Here is a 22,785-nt window from a genome sequence, read left to right on the forward strand (position 1 = left end):
GGCAGTCGTTCAACCAACTGAGCCACCCAGGCGCCCTACATCATTGGTTCTTGATGTAATGATCCACAATTCATTGTTTTCATATAACACCCAGTGCTCCATGCAGTACATGCCCTCTTTAATACCCATCACCCGGCTAACCCATCCCCCACCCCCTTCCCCTCTAAAACCCTCAGTTTGTTACTCAGAGTCCATAGTCTCTCATGGTACGTCTCCCCTTCCGATTCCCCCCCTTCATTTTTCCCTTCCTTCTCCTAATTTAGTCCTTCCTTATGTTCCACAAATAAGTGAAACCATATGATAATTGACTTTCTCTGCTTGACTTATTTCACTTGACATAATCTAAGTGAAAATTTGGGTATTCATCCTTTCTGATGGCTGAGTAAATATTCCATTGTATATATGGACCACATCTTTATCCATTCATCCGTTGAAGGGCATCTTGGCTCTTTCCACAGTTTGGCTATTGTGGACATTGGTGCTATGAACATTGGGGTGCATATGGCCCTTCTTTTCACTACATCCGTGTCTTTGGGGTAAATACCCAATAGTGCAATTGCTGGGTAATAGGGTAGCTCTATTTTTAATTTTTTGAGGAACCTCCACACTGTTTTCCAAAGTGGCTGTACCAACTTGCATTCCCACCAACAGTATAAAAAGGTTCCCCTTTCTCCACAACCTCTCCAACATTTGTTGTTTCTTGCCTTGTCAATTTTTGCCATTCTAACTGATATAAGGTGGTATCTCAAATGTGGTTTTGAATTTCTCTGAGGGCTAATGATGATGAACATTTTTTCATGTGTCAGCCATTTATATGTCTTCTTCAGAGAAGTGTCTTTTTATATCTTCTGCTCATTTTTTGACTTGATTATTTGTTTTTTGGGTGTTGAGTTTGAGAAGTTCTTTATAGATCTTCGTCTGTAGTGTCATTTGCAAATATCTTCTCCCATTCTGTGGGTTGCCTCTTTGTTTTGTTAACTGTTTCCTTTGCTGTGCAGAAGCTTTTTATCTTGATGAAGTCCCAAAAGTTCATTTTTGCTTTTGTTTCACTAGCCTTTGGAGATGTATCTTGAAAGAAGTTGCTGTGGCCGATGTCAAAGAAGTTACTGCTATGTTCCTCTCTAGGATTTTGATGGATTCCTGTCTCACATTGAGGTCTTTCAACCATTTTGAGTTTATCTTTGTGTATGGTGTTAGAGAATGGTCGAGTTTCATTCTTCTGTATATAGCTGTCTAATTTTCCCAGCACCATTTATTGAAGAGACTCCATTGCTTATTTTTTCCTGCTATGTCAAAAATTATTTGACCATAGAGTTGAGGGTCCATATCTGGGCTCTCTCTAACAGAGAATATAGACATTGGTCTATATGTCTGTTTTTGTGCCAATACCATGCTGTCTTGGTGATCACTGCTTTGTAATATAGCTTGAAATCGGGCAACGTGATGCCCCCAGCTTTGTCTTTTTTAACATTTCCTTGGTGATTTGGGGTCTTTTCTGATTCCATACAAATTTTTAGGATTGTTTGTTCCAGTACTTTGAAAAATGTCATAGGAACTTTGATCGGGATGGCGTTGAAGGTATACATTGCTCTGGGTAGCATGGAAATTTTAACAATGTTTATTCTTCTGATCCATGAGCATGGAATATATTTCCATCTTTTTGTGTCTTCAATTTCTTTCATGAGTGTTCTGTAGTTCCTAGAGTATAGATCCTTTACCTCTTTGGTTAGGTTTATTCCGAGGTATCTTACGGTTTTTGGTGCTATTATAAATGGAATCGTTTCTCTAATTTCTCTTTCTACAGTTGCATTCTTAGTGTATAAGAAAGCAACTGATTTCTGTGCATTGATTTTGTATCCTGCCACATTACTGAAATTGCTGTATGAGTTCTAGTAATTTGGGGGTGGAGTCTTTTGGGTTTTCCACATAAAGTATCATGTCATCTGCAAAGAGAGAGTTTGACTTCTTCTTTGCCAATCTGAATACCTTTTATTTCTTTTTGTTGCCTGATTGCTCTTGCCAGGACTTCTAGTACTATGTTGAACAATAGTGGCGAGAGTGGGCATCCTTGACATGTTCCTGATCTTAAGGGAAAGGCTCTCATCTTTTCCCCATTGAGGATGATATTCGCTGTGGGTTTTTCATAGATGGATTTTATGAACTTGAGGAATGTTCCCTCTATCCCTATACTCTGAAGAGTTTTAATCAGGAAAGGATGCTGTATTTTGTCAAATGCTTTTTCTGCATCAATGGAGAGGACCATATGGTTCTTCTCTCTCCTCTTATTAATGTGTTCTATCACATTGATTGATTTGCAAATGTTGCATCCCGGGGACAAATCCCACTTGGTCGTGGTGGATGATCCTTTTAATGTATTGTTGGATCCTATTAGCTAGGATTTTGTTGAGAATTTCGGAATCCATATCCATCAGGGATATCACTGAAATTCTCCTTTTTGATGGGGTCTTTGCCTGGTTTGGGGATTAAGGTAATGCTGGCTTCATAGAATGAGTCTGGAAGCTTTCCTTCTGTTTTTATTTTTTGAAACACCTTCAGGAGAATAGGTATTATTTCTTCTTTGAATGTTTGGTAGAATTCCCCAGGGAATCCATCAGCCATGGACTCTTTTGTTTTTTGAGAGGTTTTTGATCACTGCTTCAATCTCATTACTGGTTATTGGCCTATTCAGGTTGTCAATTTCTTCCTGTTTCAGTCTTGGCAGTTTATAGGTTTCCAGGAAGACATCCATTTCTTCCAGGTTGCTCAATTTATTGGCATATAGTTGTTGATAATAATTTCTAATAACTTTTTTCTAATTTCTAATAACTATTTCCTTGGTGTTAGTCATGATCTCTCCCCTTTCATGCATAATTTTATTAATTTGGGTCCTTTCTCTTTTCTTTTGGATAAGTCTGGCCAGTGGTTTATCGATCTTATTAGTTCTTTCAAAGAACCAGCTTCTGGTCTCGTTGATCTGATCTACTGTGTTTCTGGTTTGTAATTCATTAATCTCTGCTCTAACCTTAATTATTTCTCTTCTAATGCATGGCTTAGGCATTGTTTGTTGCTTTTTCTCTAGTTCTTTAAGGTGTAAAGTCAGTTGGTGAATTCGGGATTTTTCTATTTTTTTGAGTGGGGCTTGGATGGCTATGTACTTCCCCCTTAGGACCGTCTTTGCAGTATCCCATAGGTTTTGGACCGATGTGTTTTTGTTCTCATTGGTTTCCATGAATTGTTTAAGTTCTTTGATTTCCTGGTTGACCCAAACATTCTTGAGCAGACTGGTCTTTAGCTTCCAAGTGTTTGAATTTCTGCCAAATTTTTTCTTGTGATTGAGTTCCAATTTTAAAGCATTGTGGTCTGAGAATATGCAGGGAATAATCTCAATCTTTTGGTATCAGTTGAGACCTGATTTGTGACCCAGTATGTGGTCTATTCTGGAGAAAGTTCCATGCACACTCGAGAAGAATGAGTATTCTGTTGTTTTAGGGTGGAATGTTCTGTATTATCTATGAAGTCCACCTGGTCCAATGTATCATTCAATGCTCTTGTTTCCTTGTTGATTTTCTGCTTAGATGATCTGTCCATTGCTGAGAGTGGAGTATTGAGGTCTCCTACAATTAACATATTGTTATCAATATGACTCTTTATTTTGGTTAACAGTTGGCTTATGTAGATGGCTGCTCCCATGTTGGGGGCATAGATATTTACAATGGTTAGATCTTGTTGGATAGACCCTTTAAGAATGTTATAGTGTCCTGTGTCTCTAACTACAGTCTTTAGCTTAAAATCTAATTTGTCTGATATAAGAATTGCTACCCCAGCTTTCTTTTGAGGTCTGTTGGCATGGAAGATGGATCTCTATCCCTTCACTTTCAGTCTGGATGTATCTTTAGGTTCAAAATGAGTCTCTTGTAGACAGCATATGGATGGGTTGCTGTTTTATGGGAGCATTTAAGTCGTTCACATTGAGCGTGATTATTGAAAGATATGAATTTATTGTCATCATGTTGCCTGTGAAGTCCTTGTTTCTATAGACTGTCTCTAAATTTCTGTTCTATATTACTCTTGGGGTCTTTCTCCTTTTATACAACCCCCCTTAATATTTCTTGCAGGGCTGACTTAGTGGTCTCATATTCTTTCAGTTTCTGCTGTTCTTGGAAGCTCTGCATCTCTCCATCCATTCTAAATGACAGCCTTGCTGGATAATGTATTCTTGGCTGCATGTTCTCGTTTAGTATCCTGAATATGTCTTCCCAGGCCTTTCTGGCTTGCCAGGTCTCTGTGGATAGGTCTGATGTTATTCTGATGTTCCTCCCTCTGTATGTAAGGAATCTCTTCCCCTTAACTGCCCTTAAGATGTGTTTCCTTGGTTCTAAGATTTGTGAGTTTTACTATTACATGCCGGGGCGTTGGCCTATTTTCCTTGATCTTAGGAGTGGTCCTCTCTGCCTCTAGGACACAAATGTTTGTTTCATTCCCCAGATTAGGGAAGTTCTCAGCTACAATTTGCTCAGATATATCTTCTAGTCCTCTCTCTCTCTCCACCCCCTCAGGGATCCCAATAATTCTGACATTGGAACGTTTCATGGTGTCACTTATTTCTGATCCTTTTTTCATGGATTTTGAGTTGTTTTTCCCTTACCTCCTCTTTATCCTTCTTTTCTATCAACTGGTCTTCTAGATCACTAATTCGTTCTTCTGCCTCGCGTACCCTAGCTGTTACATCATCTAGATTAGATTGGATCTCATTGATAGCATTTTTAAGTTCTGCCAGTTCAGCTTTCATTTCTGCCCTTAGAGACTCTGTTGCCTTTAATCAATTTCTCCATTCTAGCTATTGTCTTCACAAATGCTACCCTGAATTCCATTTCTGACACCTTGGTTATATCTGTATCCATTTGTAAATCTGTGACAGAAGTCACAGTCTCTGAGTCTTTCCTATTTTGGGGGTTCCTCCTCCTAGTCATTTTGTTGAGGGGTGGTTGAGGGAATGTACAGAGTCCAAATTATTGACCACAACCCAAGCAAGATGCACCTGTTTTATAGGGACCTTAGGGTTGCAAGCCTCTTGTTCTCCCAGCCTGTCTTCTGGGGGAGAGGCCTGCTGCACTGTTTGGGCAGAGTTGCCCTGCCCGCTGTTGGGGGGGAGGGGATGGGCTCAGTGAAAACCGTTTTTTTGGGGCTTTTGTTCTCTGACGGCTTTCCCTGGCGGTTTTCTGCATCTCTTCCAAGAGGCAGAGCAGAAGAGATCGTTTCCAACCCTCTGCCTCAGAGTGGAGAGATCACAGTCTGTTTATCAGTGAGCTCTCCAGGCCACACTAGCTCCGTTTCTGTCTGTGCTGCTATAAACTGCAGCATCCTGGGTTGTGCGCCCTTCAGCAGGCCTCCTAGTCCTCACCTCTAGGTCAGGACCCATGTCTGCCCTTTGTGCTTCTACAACCACCAGCTGCCACCAGTTTGCACATGCGCAGCCCTGCCGCTCTGGGTTTCTGTCTGGGGGACTGCCCTAAAGTCCTTTCCCCATTGCTACCAGTCTGTGAGTCTGTACCCCGTCCCCAGTGCGGAGGCTTTTGCACTCCTTTGTTATTTCACCTTCCTGGCGCCAGCGCTTATGGCAGCTCCCTCTCCCTTCCATTTATCTTCCAATATCTGCCCGCAGAATCACGGCTCCCTGCTTCATACCTCGAAACCAACCACCTGCAATATTCTGTTTTTAGAGTTCCAGATCTATCTTCTTACATCTCAGGCTGATTTCGTGGATGTTCAGAGTGGTCTGGTAGATACCAAGATCAATTCCGGGGACTGGTTGGAGTAGGGTCCCCTACTCCTCCTCAATCTTTTCCTCCTTGATTGTGCATTTCTAACAAGCTCCCAAGTATTGCTGATGGTGCTTATCCAAGATCCACACTTGTGGAGTAGTTAGGAGCTAGCCAGTCATGTCACTACTTAAAGAGCTTTGTAATCCATCTGGGGTTCCTATTTTATTGCTTCTATCATATGGTTCAACTCTTAAAACAAATGTGTATGTTCTTTATTATTCACATTTCTGGTAATACATTCAACATGCATTCAACAAGAATATTTTTAAAAACTCAGAAAATACAAAACTTGGTATCAAATGATTTGGGAAAAAAAGACAGGTTATATAACCCAGGCCTGTAAGTGACTTTATAAAAATCAAATATAAGAGCTTTTTTGTTTTTTTTTTAAGTAGATTTTTAAAATGTTGATTAGAGACCTGTGAATATTCTTGATTGCTACTGCAGTGGATCAACTTTACTGTAGACAAACCCACAGCATCTTCACTTATAGAGTTCAAATTGCAAATATTTGAATTTCAATCTGACCTCCGTGAATATAAGGCACATAATGCAATTTACCTGATATCCACGGACAAGGGTAGTCTGTAACTCTTTTAAAATATACTGTAGGTAGTGCACACCTAGATCTTCTATTATTTTTGTTAGAGTGCTGCGTGCAATGTCTCTGATTTCCTGTGCTCTGTTCTTGAGGAGGGCACACACTTTCAACAAAATACTAGAAAATGAAAAGTTGAAAAGGACTAATCAAAATACAGAAGCAAATAAAAATACAAACATCCTTTTGTCTGTTAATTATCCAGTAACCCAAATTTCCCAGTTAAGATTCGAAATCACAGCATATTGTGACAGTACTTCTCTTCCTCACAAAAGAGATTCAAGAGTCAGGAAGAAAGAACTGATTTTTGAGTTTCACTGAACTTTTCTAATTTGTTACACAATATACCTTGGCAGATTAGCTTCCATAACTTCTTGTGGAAGGGACTGCATTAGTTTAACCATGGCAAAAGCTAAAGGAACTCGAACTACTTCCTCATCATTCACAACCTTGGATTTTATGAGCTTGTGTTCTTCTTCCCTTTTAGTCTGTTAAGAAAAATTTAGGTTAAATTAAAACAAAAATAAATGGATCAGGGACCTACAAACATTGCAACCTTGCATTTGAAAGGTAAGCTCTTTTGATACATCTTATGACCATTTCCAAATTTACTGTCTTAAAATGAAAATAATTATGCAATTTGAGAATAATCTTCTAAAAATCATAAAACTAGTAGGAATAAGGTTTTTTCCAAAGGAGAAACCAGAAAAAAATAAAGCCAAATTTTCACTGATGTAGATTAAGACTGCTGTGAAATATATAAAAATCGTAAGAAATCTCTATCAATTGGGATTTTCAAGACTTTGAGTGACACTGTTGGTATATAAGAAATAGAGTGCCTCAAATAAGAAGTTATATTTACAAATATACCAAATGATCAAGTAATATTTTACACCAGGGGCTGGCAAACTTCTGTAGAGGGTCAGATAGTAAGTGTTTTTGGCTTTATGATCTCTCTTGAAGCTACTCAACTCTGCTGTGGTAACATAAAAGCTGAATTAGACAGTATGTAAAACAATGAGTGTGACTGTGTTCCAATAAAACTTCATTTACAACAACAGGCTGCAGGCTAGACCCCGCCCATGGACCACAGTTTGCCAATCAATGTTTTACACTGAGAAGGAAAGGCTCTGACTTCATGAGAATCCACTGCTAAATATTATCCCTGTTAACCAGGAAGAAGATGAATTTTGAACAGCAGAGAAGTGGCCAAGATGTTGAAAAGGAAAACATACTCTAATTTTTTAAAACTTTTTCTTTTTTGGAAATAAGAGTCATCTAATTAACTGCTTTGGAGATAGAAAGCATATGTCTATCATATGAAAACCATAATGAAGAAACATTAGCTGCAGCAGATGAACCTAAAGATGATGAGACAAATGAAGGGAGGTAAAACTGTGAAATGTTGAGGTAAAAGAAAATCCAAAAGCTGAAGTCAATCAATGATAGTTGGGAGCCTCAGTCTGACAGGGCCGCACAAACACCCGGGTTCACACAGACATCCTGCACCCCAAACAGAATGATTACCGTAGATGCCAGGCATTTATGTAGTCGGGGAAGGATATCCCCAGTTATGGTTCCTTGGATATTTTTAATTGTTCTCTCCAATTCTTCCTTATTCCGAGGAAGGAAAGAGATGGAGTCCATGATACACTCAGGTTCTCTAGCTGATGTCCCTTCACAATCAGCTGGATCAGGATTTCCCAATTCTTGGCTATTGTCTGACAAACTCTTACATTTGTTTTCCTTCTCTTCCTCATCCATTTGCTCTAATTCCATGGTTTCATGCTCTGGCAACTCAATCACTTCTGTTGTGTCTATGTTTAGTAAACAACAAAAGTCACCTTAAATCAAATAAGGAAACAACACAGTTGTATTACATAGTCTTTCCCACCAACATCCAATAAAAACTAGTCATCACTATGGGTAGGCAAGGTAAGTGCTGAGGAAACAGCACTAAATGAGAGGGTTATGGTTTTTTGCTGTCTTACAGTTTGGAGCCTAATGACGAATAGAGACAAGTAAACTCACAATTATGAGGGTGGGAGAGCAAGTACAGGGTACTTTGGGAATATACTAGGAGGCTAGGCCGGGAGGAGGGTCTTAACCAAAAGAAAGCTTCTAAAGTACTGTGGTTGGAGGTTTCCAAAAACAAAAATCTATACTCATGAGCATGAAATGAATCATAATGGCAGCCAACAGTTGTCATGTGGAAATGTCCCTTACTATAGGGTCCAGTTTATAAAAGAAAATCAGGCAGTACAGTACTGTGGGGAAAGTCCAGGCTTGGCTCTGCTCATAAGCCATGTGACCAGAGTAGGCTCTGGATTCTTTATCGGTAAGCTGGAGATGGCACCTACTTTGCAAGGCTATTGTGAGGATTAAATGAGATAAAGTCTATAATGCACCCAAAATATGTTTCTGACACTTCACTGACTTTCAAAAATGGTAGCTAGTAGTCTTTATTTTGTTTACTGGCCATGTAGCTTTGGGAAAGTTACTTTACACTTCTGAACTGTAATTTCTCATATCAAAAATAATGGGGTAACTAACAACTAAGGTTCTTGTAAGATTCTTACGAGAACAAATAAGATAATGTCTATATAAAGGCCCAGGTCATAGAAGGTGCTCAATAAATGTTTCAAACTTCAGTCATATCTAAGAAGAAACGAGACAGTTAAGCAAATTAAGTATCTTAATTTTTAATGTTTCTGTTTATGCAAAATTGCAAAATGCAGATTCCATTGCCTGAAGATAAACTGTTGAGGGGCTGTAGTACATTAATAGTTTAAAACATACATAGTTCCTACAAATTCAAGCCAGTCTTTGCTATTAGTGTGGCTCTACAGTGATTTTACTGTGAATCAAAGAATTAGAAAATTTTGAATAGGAAGGAATGTTGGAGTAGTGCAAACTGAGGGCCAGAATATTTCAATGTCTTTAGCAAAAACAATTAGCCTATTGGCCCATTTAAGTGTTCATTCTTTTCTTTTAATAGGTTAAGGAAATTTCTAATTATTCCTTATTTGATATCAATAGGTACTGAATCTAATCAAATGTTTCCCTTGTGTCTCTTTAGATGACCACATGTTTTTTGCATGCTAATATGTTAAATTCCATTAACCAAGTATACCAACTTCATGAGTTAGTGGAAGCTCCCTCTATCAATCATCTGAAATGGCAAGCATAAGGTTGAAATTCCTTAAATATTTGTAGAACTTGCCTATAAAACAGTGTGAACCTGGTATTTTCATCAAGAGAAGGTTTTTAAACTATAGTCAATTTCTTTAGTGGTTAGAGATACACCCAGATTTTCTATTTCTTCTAAAGCCAGCTTTTGTATTTTATTTTTCTAAGAATTTGTATGTCTTACTCAAGTATTCAAATTTATAACAACAAAGATCATAACATTATTTTACCTTTTTCATTTAATTGTGACCTTTTAAAATTCATAATGTTTATTATGCCTTCTATTTTTACTGACCAATTTTGACAGAGCTTTGCCAATTTATAATCTTTTCAAATATCTAAAATTATTTTTACCTTTTTTTTTTTTTTAAAGATTTTATTTATTTATTTGACAGCGAGAGACACAGCAAGAGAGAGAACACAAGCAGGGGGAGTGGGAGAGGGAAAAGCAGGCTCCCCGCAGAGCAAGGAGCCCGATGCGGGGCTCAATCCCAGGACCCTGGGAACATGACCTGAGCCGAAGGCAGATGCTTAACAACTGAGCCACCCAGGCACCCCATAAAATTATTTTTACCTTTGATGATCCTTTCTTATTGTATCTACTTTATATTTCATCAATTGTTGCTCTACTTTTTAATTATTTCCTTATACTTTCTTTGCATTCATTGCTTTATGTTCTTTCCATACATGCAGGTGGTAAAATTGGATTTCTATATAAATAATCTACAGTTCAGATTTTTTACCCATATAATTTAGATTGGCCTTCTCTATTGTTAAATAAGATTTTACACAAATACTCAAACCATCTGCTTTAACTTCCTCCTGACTTATTCACTGGTCACTGCTCTACGAGCAGAAAAGGGTGGTAAGCTGAATTTTGCCATCTTTAATTCATCATCATCAATTATCCAAGAATGGAATGGAAATTTAGTTTAAGAAAGTTTCAAAAACTTACTTTCATCATTCTGGATTTTTCTCACTTGTTCTTCAAGAGTTTTATGGTCAAAGTGGAATGCTTCTAACACTATTACTAGCAAACTGTTAAAAAAAGAAGGTACACAGAAATGTTTGCTTGATTCACAACATCATTTGATGATTAAAAGTAAACATTTAAAGACTTACAAACATTAATATTATTTTTACTAGTTTTAGTTATTTTTGATGTTAACAAACATTAACATAACCTCAATACAAGGTAAAAGTAAACTGAGATGAGCGAGACTACTTCAAGAAATAATCCAAAACTGACATTTTAAGAACAAAGAAGTTTGACCATACATACCTGACACCCAACTTTTGATTGATCTGTCCTGTCTGTAAAACATGAATGAAATGTTTCAAGTAATAGATATATGCTGACCAAGAGAGATGTCTGCAAATAGCTCCAATAACTTCTGTGGCAGCAATGGTTATATTTTCATGCTGTAAAACAAATCAAGAGCATCAACATAGAATTACATTTACTAACAAAATACAGAGCTAATTTCATACATTAAAAAGCTTAGACAGTAGGTGATCAGCAATTACAGAAAGGAAGGAATGACCAAGCTATACTCCATTCCCCCCCCCAGCTTTAAGAAAAGACACTGTCAATTAAAGGAACGAAACTGTACTTTAATTAAATGGTATTAATACACTTTGGGCTTTTTTTCCACTCAGACCTCTCTGATGGGTTCAAGCCTACAGACTGTGAATGAAGTAAATTCATATATAAAAGTTGACAAACACTAAAGTTAACTTTAACACACAGTTTAGCATTCAACTGTACACTGCGTTGGAGACATCTCTTTCATGCCATTATAGAGAACAGGGATTGGATTTACCCTCATACCTTAAACTAGACAAGTAGACAAAAATATATGAAATAGCAGTTTTCAGACTTTGGACATCAAACAGTACAGTTCAGTGCTCCCTGAGACTATGGCAACAAATGAAGTGTGTCTTATAATTGCCCTAATTCACAGTGTCACAGCACAGGAGGAGAAACCCAAAAAGGGCCCAGTGGTCTCCCTGATGTAAGGAGACAGAGTTGAGGCTATGGCAGCTAGAGTCCACAGGGCAAAGCACCAGACAGGAGACAGCTATACAGAGAGGTAAGCTGCACAGGCATACAAAGAAGCAGAAAAATACCTCTCACAAGAAGAAAAATCAACCAGTTGAAAGAGACCCCAAAATGACACAGATGATAGACTTATAGTAGACAAAGGCAGTAAGACGAATGATAAAATTACATTATATAAGGTCAAGAAGGGAGAGGAAAGCAAGAACATGTTAAGGAGAGAGAAGTGAGATATAAAAAAGGCCCAAACTGAACGTCTAGAAATGGAAAAGACAGTTCTGGGAGGGAAGACACACTGGATGGGATTAAAAGCAGATGAGACTCTGAAGAAGAAAAGTAGTAAACTTGAAGACACAGTAATACAAAAATGAAACAAAATGAAACCCAGAAAAAAAAAAGTAATAAAAAAAAAAAAAAGAGAGTCTCAGTGTGTTTGAAACAACTTTGAGCGGCCTAATATATACTGGGGTCTCCAAAAGCAAGAAGGGGACCCAAAAGTATCCTTGAAGAAATAATGGCCAAAAATTTACAAATTTGAAAAACACTACAACTCAATAGATCCAAGAAGCTCAACAAACCCCAAACATAAGAAACATGAAGGAAACTACACTAAGGCACACTGTAATCAAATGGCTTAAAACCAGTGATAGAGAAAATCTTCAAGGCAGTCAGAAAAAAAAAAAAAAAGATACATTACACTCAGAGTAATAAAGATAGGAATGACTTCTTTTTGGAAATGATATAAACCAGAAGACAAAAGAGCAATTATCTTTAAAGACCAGAAAGAAAAACCTGTTAATCTAGAATTCCACACCTAGAAACATTACTTATAAAAGCAAAAATGAGAAAAGACAAATAAGAACTGAAAGAATTCATCACCAGTTGTGCTACAAAAAATCTGAAGGAGGTCTTCCTTCCTATAAGGAGTAAAATGATACAGGAATATGTCTGGATCTACCCAAAGGAATGACTAGAAAATTGTAATTAATTAGAAGTGACCAGAAATTATAAATATGTAAGCAAATATAAAAGATCTTTCCTTACTTTGGAAGATTTCTTTAAAAGATAATTGTTTATTTTTTTTTAAAGATTTTTATTTATTTATTTGAGATATAGAAAGAGAGAGAAAGCACAAGCAGGGGGAAGGGCAGAGGGAGAGGCAGGCTCCCCACTGAGCAAGGAGGGAGATGTGGGACTCGATCCCAGGACCCTGGGATCATGACCTGAGCTGAAGGCAGACGCTTAACTGACTGAGCTTCCTAGGTGCCCCAATAATTGACTGTTTAAAGCAAAAGTAACAACAATGTATGGTGTGGTTTAAAACTGATACAGAGGTAAAATCTACAAAAAAAAAAAAAAGCTCCATGATAACTAGTAAGCCAACAGAGACAAAATAAAATCATTTAAAAAATCCAAGTAATCCAATACAAGGAAAGAAAAAAGAGGGACAAATGGAAAATAAATAACAACATCAACAATTTAAACCTAACATATTAATAATGATATTAAATGTAAATGGCCTAAAACCAATTAAAAGGCAGAGATTGTCAGATTTGATAAAACCACCAGGACCCAGTTATATGCTCTCTACCAGAAACCAACTGTAAATATAAAGTCACAATATGGTTAAAAATAAAACTAAAAGGATATACCATGTTAACATCAACCAAAACTAAATATAACTTATTTTTTCCATCTATACCTCTTTCCTATTTTACTGCCATCAAAGTATAAGTTGGTTGTGCTTACTGACTCTTTAAACTGGAATTTTGGGGAGTATTCTTTTATTTACTTAGGTAATTCTTCAAAAAATTTTGAAACAATAGGGGAAACCTAACTTTGCACAACACCATGTGATCAACACAGCATAAATTCAAGTCACAACTCCTGATATCACCTCAATTAGACTTAAATTTCTGGGTACTGTCTTTCATTATTCTAAACAATAATCTATCAAGGCCTTACAATGTGCCAGGCACTGTTTTTGGCACTATGTAGTATAATAGTGAAGACAGTCCTAAGTTCAAATACTGATTCTCATTCTGTATGTCTCTAAGAAAGTTAAATACCTCACTTATTCCCAGTTTACTTTCCTGTAAAATAGTGACAACAGTCCCTATAGGGTTAAGCTGTGGTGATGATGAAGTAAGATTATATAAAGTACTTAGAATAGTTCCTGTATCTGGTACAATGCTAATGAAAAGGTAGCTATTATTTAACTTCATTTCTTATGAGCCATTTGGGAAAACAATGATTCTGCTGATTAATGGCATTTACCAGAATTAAGTCCTATGATACAAAAATAAAAGTATACATATGTTAGTAATGTGATCATTTATTTCTAAGAGGGGAAATATTTTGTGGTTGGCCTTTGCGGGCTAATAATAGTGAAAATAAAAATTACAGCTACCATTTATAGAGCATTTACTATGTGCCAAGTACCATTCTAAGGGCATGAGAACTATTTTAAGTCTCTAATTATTGTGACAACATCAATATGGATGTTACCAACCCCACAGGCACTTTGGAAAAGTGTCATGGCATGGGTAGAGGTTTAACGGTTTCGAGATCTAATGTCCTACCTTGAGCATTTTCTCATCAAAAATTGGAGTCATGGCATAAGGCATGATGTAATTCTGAAGAGCTTTAGAAGAGAGCACAACTTTGCCTTCCATTAGTTGTTTTGCCAGTTTCTTCAAGGCTCTTGCTCTTCTGTGGATCTATGAGTTAGATAAAATAAGAATTAGTTACTGAATACACTCACCTACAACCAGCTCCATTTCAGTATCATATTCCTTTTCCACGAAAAGATTAAAGGAGTGAAATACAGTCCATGTGTTACATGAACAAACACCTGTGCCTTGATTTGTTTCCAGAGCTATAATCCATAGCATTTGTTTAACAATGGATCCTAAAACATTTATGTACTTCTTAGGAAATGGCAGAGAAGTGTGACACTATTATTGTGGTTTATGATACCATGAAAAGACCCCAGGAAAACGATCATTTCCTGTGCTAATTTGACTGATGATCATGAAGACCAAGGAATGAGAGGCTCAAAACATTTTGGAAAATTAATATATCTTTTTAAATGAGATAGAACAGTTTGAAATCCTTATTTTATAGGCAGAAAAAAAAACAACAACAACACAGATGTGTCTTCTACCTGAATGTGCTTCATATTCTCAAAGAAGTCCATTTCTGGATCATGGCAATCAGTAAGCTGTACCAAGTCTTTAAATTCTGGTTGATCTGGAAAGGTTTGAATTAAACAGGAAAGCACTGTGGTATAATCCTGTTGTATATTCTGCAAATGTCAAGTTGAGGAAAAAAAAATATTTTTTTAAGAATCTGCTTTCTAGATAATATAAAGAGACACACAAAAAAGCCTGTATAATTATTTTTTAATTTTTTTTTTTAAAGTAAAACATTCCTACTGTAAACACAAACTGTAAGATCAGAAGTGATCACTCTCCTTTCTATTCCTACTGTCCTTTTAAGAGTTTGGTGAGTATTTATGCAATCAAGTATTTTAATTAAATGTACTAAGCCTGACTGCTTTTCAACAACAGCCTAAGTAGGGAAAAATAAAAAAACCAAAACCCACAACAGTAGCACGTAAAAGACAAAGATACAACTGCAAACCCCAATACCTCTGTCTGGCTCTTCAATCCTTTCCTCAACTTCTCCAGGAGTGAACGATGAATGATTTCCCTATATTCTTTCTCTGTGACGTTCAGGGCAGCTAGTTTTTTGATGATACTCATCAGGCACATGCTGGCATTATCACTTAAAGACATGTCTCCTAACTGGAAACAGGAGAAGAAACAAAATAAAACAAATTATTCTGTGTCATAACTATAATATGGAATATTATTTCCCAATGGAAGAGTTTACAAAATGTTACCACTCCTCTACGTGAAGATCCCTCCTAAGAAATGGCCCCCAAGTACATCATACCTAAAGAAGAACCCAATGTAGGGCTGTGAGGAATATGCAGGTATACCTCAGGGATATTGTGAGTTTGGTTCCAGACCATGACAGCAAAGCGAAAATCATAATAAAGTGAAATAAATAAATGAATTTTTTGGTCTCCCAGTGCATGTAAAAGTTATGTTTACACTATACTGTAGTCTATTAAGTGTGTAAAAGCATTATGTCTAAAAAAACAAGGTACATACCTTAATTAAAAAACACTTACCATGATCTGTGATTTCAGTGCATCATAATCACTGATCACAGATCATCGTGACAAATATAATCATAATGAAAAAGTTTGAAATACTGTGAGAATCAACACAACGTGACACAGAGATATAAAATAAGCAAATGCTGTTGGAAAAATGGCACTGATAAGACTTGTTCAAAGCAGGGTTGCCACAAACCTTTGTTAAAAAAAAAAGAAAAAAAAATAAACCAAACCCCAAAAAACACAGTATCTGCAAAGCATGATAAAATGAGGTATGCCTGTAGTAAATAACTTTGAAAAACCATGCTTATTGAGAAGTGACACTCTGATTTGGAAAATACGGTGAAATAGACTTTTTGATTAGTTTTATTTCTCAAACAGAATGAAAGGTTCACTAAAGCCAGTTTTCAATATTCAGTGTAATGTGTAACTGAAAATGACAGATTTGGATGGTATAATTCTGGTTAGTTGTGCTCCAGTTCCTGGTTTGAACAAGGTAGGTAGTGACGTGGAGAAAGAAGTATTGTCAATTCAGCCAACCAGGCAGTGATTCTTTGTGCTAGAATTTGACATAAAATATGAAGAATTAGCCCCAAATGGGGAGATTACTTTTTCATATATTACATAATCATTAATATCAGATGAATAATTATAAAACGCCACAAAGAGATTACTGATGCCATTACATGGTTAACTATAAATCAAGGGTTTCATTCTCCCCAGTTTTGGGTTTTAATTCAGTTCAGCAACATGGTACTTAATACAGTCCAAACCCTTTATATTTCTGTATCAATAAAAGTAATATAATATATATATTATATATTACATATATATAATATAGTGACAAAATATAGTGACAAAACTTCAACAAAAAAGATATAATTGAAATACTATAAAATTCACCCTTTTAAAGTGTACAATTCAATGGTTTTTAGTATATTCACAAGGTTGTGCAACCACTACCACTATCTAACTTCAGAACATTTTCATCACCCCCAAAATAAAACCCTGTATCAATCAGAAGTCCTTCCCCCGGTTCCCATTCCTCCCTCACCTGGCAGCCCTAGTTAACTACTAATTTACTTCCTGTCTCTATAAATTTTCCTATTCTAATACACAGTTTATGGATTTTTCAAAGTGCTTCCACATGTATTATTTTATTCAAAATATTTGTCTTTTAAATCAGGACAATAACAATATGGTCTTCACCAAAAAAAACAGTCTGCAGCTAAAAGAAATTTTACACAAAAATCTTTGTCTTGCTCAAAATACAAATTAAGAAATCAGGTCATGTAGTTGTATTATCAAAACAATGAAAAACAATCCATAAATTTTTGCTGTAAAAACCTACCTCCATATTATAGAAACAATTATGCATAACTGGAACTAGGTAGTTAACATCCACAGTTTGCATCTCTTTAATGTAAGAGGTGATGGTCTGGAATGTTGAGAAGCGAACATCAAAGTTGATATCATCAAGATGTCTTTGATCAAAGGCGTTAAGCTACAAGAAATGAAAACATTGAAACACTGTGAAACACTGAAAACAGAGATGAAGGTATATAAATCTTAAATAAACAAAAATGATAATACTTTTGAAGCAAAAGAGAAATATAAGACTTTCTCTCTTACCTTGACAACATCAGTAATATATTTTAATCCACTCTCAAAATCAGAAAGAGTCTAGAAGGAATGAAAACAGTATATTATTATTGAATAAAACCTTAACTTTTCTGCCCTCCTCCCTTCAACTCCCCCTTTCCACTCAAATTTATATGAAACATCATGTTGACACCAAGAAAGCTGTTAAGATGTGTTACATGTCATAGTTATCTTTTTAAAAAAGGGTGGTTTGGGGGTAGAAATGAGTATTACAGACCTGGAAAACTGTACAAAGCAATTGTCTTGACAACTTATTCTTAATAACCGAAAAGAGTTTTGCTAGAGGCTTGAGGAAGCTTGTAGGCTCCAGACAATGTTTCAACAGGTTTTGCACTGTCACCAAAATATCAACCTCTGTATCCTTAAGAAGAAATATTAAGAGAAATCACATTTCAGTAATTTAGAAAACTGGTCAACTTGGCTTTAATATTACAGCACAAAAAACAAATAATTATCAATAAGAAGCAGAAGTAGTAATTAGAAAAGTTATTTCACAGGCCTTTAAAAGTTCTCAGCATTTTAACTTAACATAAAATCCACAATAATATCCATTAACAGTTTCTTCCTTTAATTCTAATAGAAAAAGACACATGGTTTTGGAACATAATTTCTTCTATGTCTAGTTCAAAAAGGGCCAAGAAAAATGAGCTTGTTGAAGAAAAATACACACTTCTGGTTGTCTACAGATCTGTGGTCTTCTATACTGAATTACTATGTGGTAAGAGATGTTCAGTATAGCTACTAAGGTCTTGTTGAGTTTGAGCCATGGGAAGACTCTGACTTGAGACTGAACTAAGATTTGAAAATCATTTTAGAAACTCTTAGCTGTATGTAATATTAATATAGACTGCAACTGTGATCCATATTTAAGATTACACAATACATTTCTTGGGTTCCAGATTTGTTATTGATCAAAGTGAGAAAGGAAAAAAAAAATCCTGAAATGGACTGGAAGCTAAAGAATGGAAAATGACTTTTAGGACTGATGATGGTGCTTCTACCTTCTTGCTCACCCTCATTCCTACCTCTGTCCCAATGTTTCTTCTCTATTTTTAATTTTATATTTCTGTATAAAGTCTTTTTGCAAATACATCACAGAATCAAACCAATGAAATTACCGCTCATGGATAAACCTTAATAATGAAGTGCCACTTCAAAGACAAAGCCAATGTGCTGTGAATTTGTACCTGAGCAATATTGCCACGGTGGAGGAAAGGAAGAAGAAGTGTAATGAGTAGAGAACTTTGTTCTTTGTCTCTCATGAACTTGCTGATCCTAGAGAAGGGGAAATACTGATATGTAAGGAAGATAAACAAGAGTACTCTAAAAAGTTAAACTTTTTGTAGAAAAACATGTTACAGACACAGGTGGCTTTTATGTGTTCATGTAGGAAAAGTTTAACTGACTTATTTATAGCAGTGTCCACTTTTATTTCTCCCCAACTTCAGGCTCATGGCTACTATTCTATTTCTCTTATAACATCTGATTTTGTAGGTGGGTTATAGTAAACTCCAATCCTATAATCTAACAATTAGTAATTAAAAAAAATTTTTTTTAAATTATTTTTGTGACAATTAGTAATTCCTTATTTTACAAAGAAAATAACATTTTTTAGTGCCAAGACTTGTTTAAGGCTTTATGTACAGTATTTCAATTTAACTCCCACAATAGCCTGCAATGTAGGAATTATTTTTAGCCCCATTTTGCCCAAAGAAAACTGAGACTCAGAGAAGCTGACATCACAAAGCTAAGAAATGGTAGAGCAGACCTTTCAAACCCTGGTCTTTCTGGTGCCTAATCTCTCATCCACTTTGCACTACCACACAGCCTGTGATAAAACTTAATGAGTGTATTTTGTGTGGTTTCCCATTCTGCATAACTTAGAAATACAATAGTATAAATGAAACACTTCAAAGAAGTTCCTGAAAGATTCTAATATATCATTTTTTGTTGTTGTTGAGGTCACAGAATAAAGTACAGCTAAGTCCTGTAACAATTTAAGAGTTTAAAATGGAAACATTTTTTACACTCTGGTTTATCAACCCTGCTACAGAAATCTCAATTATATATTACTAGGTCTATTGACAAAAAGAATCTTTAAAAATCCTTGCAAGATCTGCACCTTAAAAAACAAATAAAACAAACACACCTGCTCTTTTAAATGAATTATTTTTTTATCAATTAAACTAAAAAAATACGAAAAATATATGATCTCATGTAACTCAAAATTATAACTGAACAAAATATATAAATCTATTAGTCAAGTTTGGAATTTTGAAGACTGTTCTCTCATAATAAAATGAAGGCAGATGCCATAAAAGTTTTCTAATGAATATTCCAGCAGAGAAACAGAATTCTACATTAACTTAAAAATGGAGGGCGTTTAAAACTACTGAAAATCTTTTCAGCTTATTACCACATTAAAATAATTGAGGGCACCTGGGTGGCTCAGTTGGTTAAGCGACTGCCTTCGGCTCAGGTCATGATCCTGGAGTCCCGACATCAAGTCCCGCATCAGGATCCCTGCTCGGCAGGGAGTCTGCTTCTCCCTCTGACCCTCCTCCCTCTCATGCTCTCTGTCTCTCATTCTCTCTCTCTCAAATAAATAAATAAAATCTTTAAAATAATTGAAAAACTAGATATAATTTAGCAAAAAATAAAACCACGGATAGTATTGTTATCTTTTAAGGACCAATGTATCACTTACTTTGACAGAATGCCAAGTTCCTTACTGACTTGTGCCCTATTCTTCTTCTTTTTCACCTTTTCTGCACTTATTGTGGTTTTGCTGAGATACTGGAGAATTGCAGGAACATGAGGTAGAATTAATTGTCCTCCCATCGTGATAGACTCTGAAAAAAACAAAAAGTGATAAATGTTTTTATTTTAATTAACTATTTTCTTAAAGGATAATCATACACTATCTTCATAATGACAGACAAGGAGAGCACTCAATTTTCATAAAAATTTAATAAATTTCAACTCTAAAGATTAAATCACTTTTTTCTTAGTCACAATAGCTGTATTATTAGCTAAATTAAAAATTTATATCAGAGACCCCTGGGGCTTTATGTAAACCATTTTTGGTAGTAAAAGAACTGTTAGGATAATTTGACAGAAAGAATTCAGAGACTGGCAGTGGAAGTCATTTAATAATTTCCTGATGGATAGTTGAGCTCTCTGGAGCATAATTATGAATTTCTACCACTGGAAAGAAAATTCAATTTATAGAGAAAAGAAAGTCTTTTAATAATATAAGTAATTAAAAGAATCAACTTGTATTGACTTCTTCCTTTCTGAGGACACAAATGCTAGTTCAGAAATCTAAGAATCATTTGCTTTGTATAGCAAACATACCATCTGCACTTTCTGTGTATACGCATCCAGTTACTGGCAAGCTCAAAAGTGTTTCTGTGGGTTCAAAATCTGGAAGGTTAAGAAGGTCATCGGCTATATCCATCACAATAGAGGCTGTGGCTTCAGAGAGATTCTTTGCTGAGAGAATTGCAAAAACGTTGGTCAGAATATCACACTCTGGGTACCCAGGTTTCTGTTTAGCCAGGAAAGGAAAATATCTGCAAGGAAAAACATTGAAATTGTCATCTTATTTCTCAATATATTTATTTCTGAAAACATGCTCCATATGAATTTTCATATTGAGTTCAAATATATATGTGTATGAACATCAAAAGGGAAATTACTTTAAAATCTAAAATTTGATGGGTAATTCCAGGCACCTCAAAAGATTATGTTATTTAGGCACTTTATGTATATCTCTCATTTAATCCTCATAACATCTCTAGAATGTGGTAACATTGTCCCCACATTACAGATAAAAAAAAAACTAAGACGTGTCTAAAGCCTGAGTTAATTAGTAAAGCTGAGATCTGAACCACAGTCTAAGCCTTTTCTAAAAGAAGTGTATTGAAGACAGGCTATTTTTCAATTATAAGCCTTCTAGAATGTGAACGATGATACACTCACATAAAAACCAATGCACTACAACATGGGAATCAGGAGTACAGACCAAAGAAATATTTGCTGTATCAGGATATGCAACATTCAGAGATCATGATCATTTTTTGGGAGAGGTGGGTGAATCCATCCCCAAGTATGAAAGATGAAAGACTCACACAAATGATAGAAGCATCCCACCCAGAGGAAACACACCAAGAAGGGTAGAGAGCACAAAGGCTTTCCAGCCAGTGGCAAACCAACAATTGTTTTATGTCAGGGATGTAGTCCTCTTAACAATCAGCAGGAAGGTAAAACCGAAAAAATTCAGATAGTTTTACTAATTTATCATCCTTTGAAAAAGAGCTCAAGCACTTTTAATTTACTTAGTACTAACAAACTGAGGAAAAGTTCTAAGTGGTTGTTTTCATACATCTTTGTCCAACAGATATTGGGCATGGCATGGGCAGGTACCAAGCTGATGACCTTCTTTACCTTCCAGATTTTGAACCCACAGAAACACTTTTTTTTTTTTAAAGATTTTATTTATTTATTTGAGAGAGAGAGAATGAGAGAGAGCGAGTACATGAGACGGGGGAGGGTCAGAGGGAGAAGCAGACCCCCTGCTGAGCAGGGAGCCTGATGCGGGACTCGATGCCGGGACTCCAGGATCATGACCTGAGCCGAAGGCAGTCGCCTAACCAACTGAGCCACTCAGGCGCCCCACAGAAACACTTTTGAGCTTGCCAGGAACTGGATGCGTATACACAGAAAGTGCAGATGGTATTACACATTACCATCTCTATGATCAATGAGGTAGGTACTGCTATTATTTTTATGCTACAGGTGGTAAAATGGAGGCTCAGAGAGGAGAGGCCAACTTTGTCAAAGAACATGCAGTAGTGCTAGGATTTGAAGCTAGGTTTGTGTGGCTTTGGAGACTGTTCTCTTAACCACCATGTTGTATGTTGTCTTAACATTTTTTCAAGCACAAAAGGTGAGAGGACTGCTTTCAGTTGCTGCCAAGCTCCTGGCAAGAACCCATTCAAATTCAGTGCAACTTCAAGTGACCAAACTGTGTTTCTTGAACAGCAGTAGAACTCGAAGCCAGGGTATCCTGGACATGCTCCATGCTTAAGTGTACAGCTCTGTCAGAAATTTCAGTCACTCTTTCAAAACGTAATGAATACTGACTAACCATGGATTAAGAGGGATACAAACCCCCTGTGGAGGAAGGTACAGTAATAAATGAGAAATGGTCTCTGCCCTCAGGGAGCTTTAGGTAGGTCAGCTATTAAGAGATGAGTGCACT

General features: G+C 36.2%; 1 protein-coding gene across 3 annotated transcripts in view; it reads right to left on the reverse strand.

The window, feature by feature from the left end:
* The window catches only part of UTP20 (UTP20 small subunit processome component), a 103,150-nt gene that overhangs the window by 25,005 nt on the left and 55,360 nt on the right, over nucleotides 1-22,785 (reverse strand). For 2 of the 3 annotated variants that reach the window (XM_034987743.1, XM_034987745.1), the window contains 14 exons: nucleotides 20,877-21,094; nucleotides 20,227-20,371; nucleotides 18,707-18,794; nucleotides 17,737-17,880; nucleotides 17,490-17,540; nucleotides 17,209-17,361; nucleotides 15,322-15,477; nucleotides 14,835-14,975; nucleotides 14,251-14,388; nucleotides 10,892-11,031; nucleotides 10,565-10,647; nucleotides 7,948-8,264; nucleotides 6,769-6,908; nucleotides 6,384-6,540 (listed from right to left, as the gene is read on the reverse strand). In XM_034987743.1, the coding sequence (XP_034843634.1) occupies nucleotides 6,384-6,540; nucleotides 6,769-6,908; nucleotides 7,948-8,264; nucleotides 10,565-10,647; nucleotides 10,892-11,031; nucleotides 14,251-14,388; nucleotides 14,835-14,975; nucleotides 15,322-15,477; nucleotides 17,209-17,361; nucleotides 17,490-17,540; nucleotides 17,737-17,880; nucleotides 18,707-18,794; nucleotides 20,227-20,371; nucleotides 20,877-21,094 (2,071 nt within the window). The remainder of the gene's footprint in view (nucleotides 1-6,383; nucleotides 6,541-6,768; nucleotides 6,909-7,947; nucleotides 8,265-10,564; nucleotides 10,648-10,891; nucleotides 11,032-14,250; nucleotides 14,389-14,834; nucleotides 14,976-15,321; nucleotides 15,478-17,208; nucleotides 17,362-17,489; nucleotides 17,541-17,736; nucleotides 17,881-18,706; nucleotides 18,795-20,226; nucleotides 20,372-20,876; nucleotides 21,095-22,785) is intronic. The other variant, XM_034987744.1, reaches the window with a different exon arrangement.

This window comes from Mirounga leonina, unplaced genomic scaffold, assembly GCF_011800145.1.
Source record: "Mirounga leonina isolate KUSES-001 unplaced genomic scaffold, KU_Mleo_1.0 Mir_418, whole genome shotgun sequence".
Taxonomy (NCBI): domain Eukaryota; kingdom Metazoa; phylum Chordata; class Mammalia; order Carnivora; family Phocidae; genus Mirounga; species Mirounga leonina.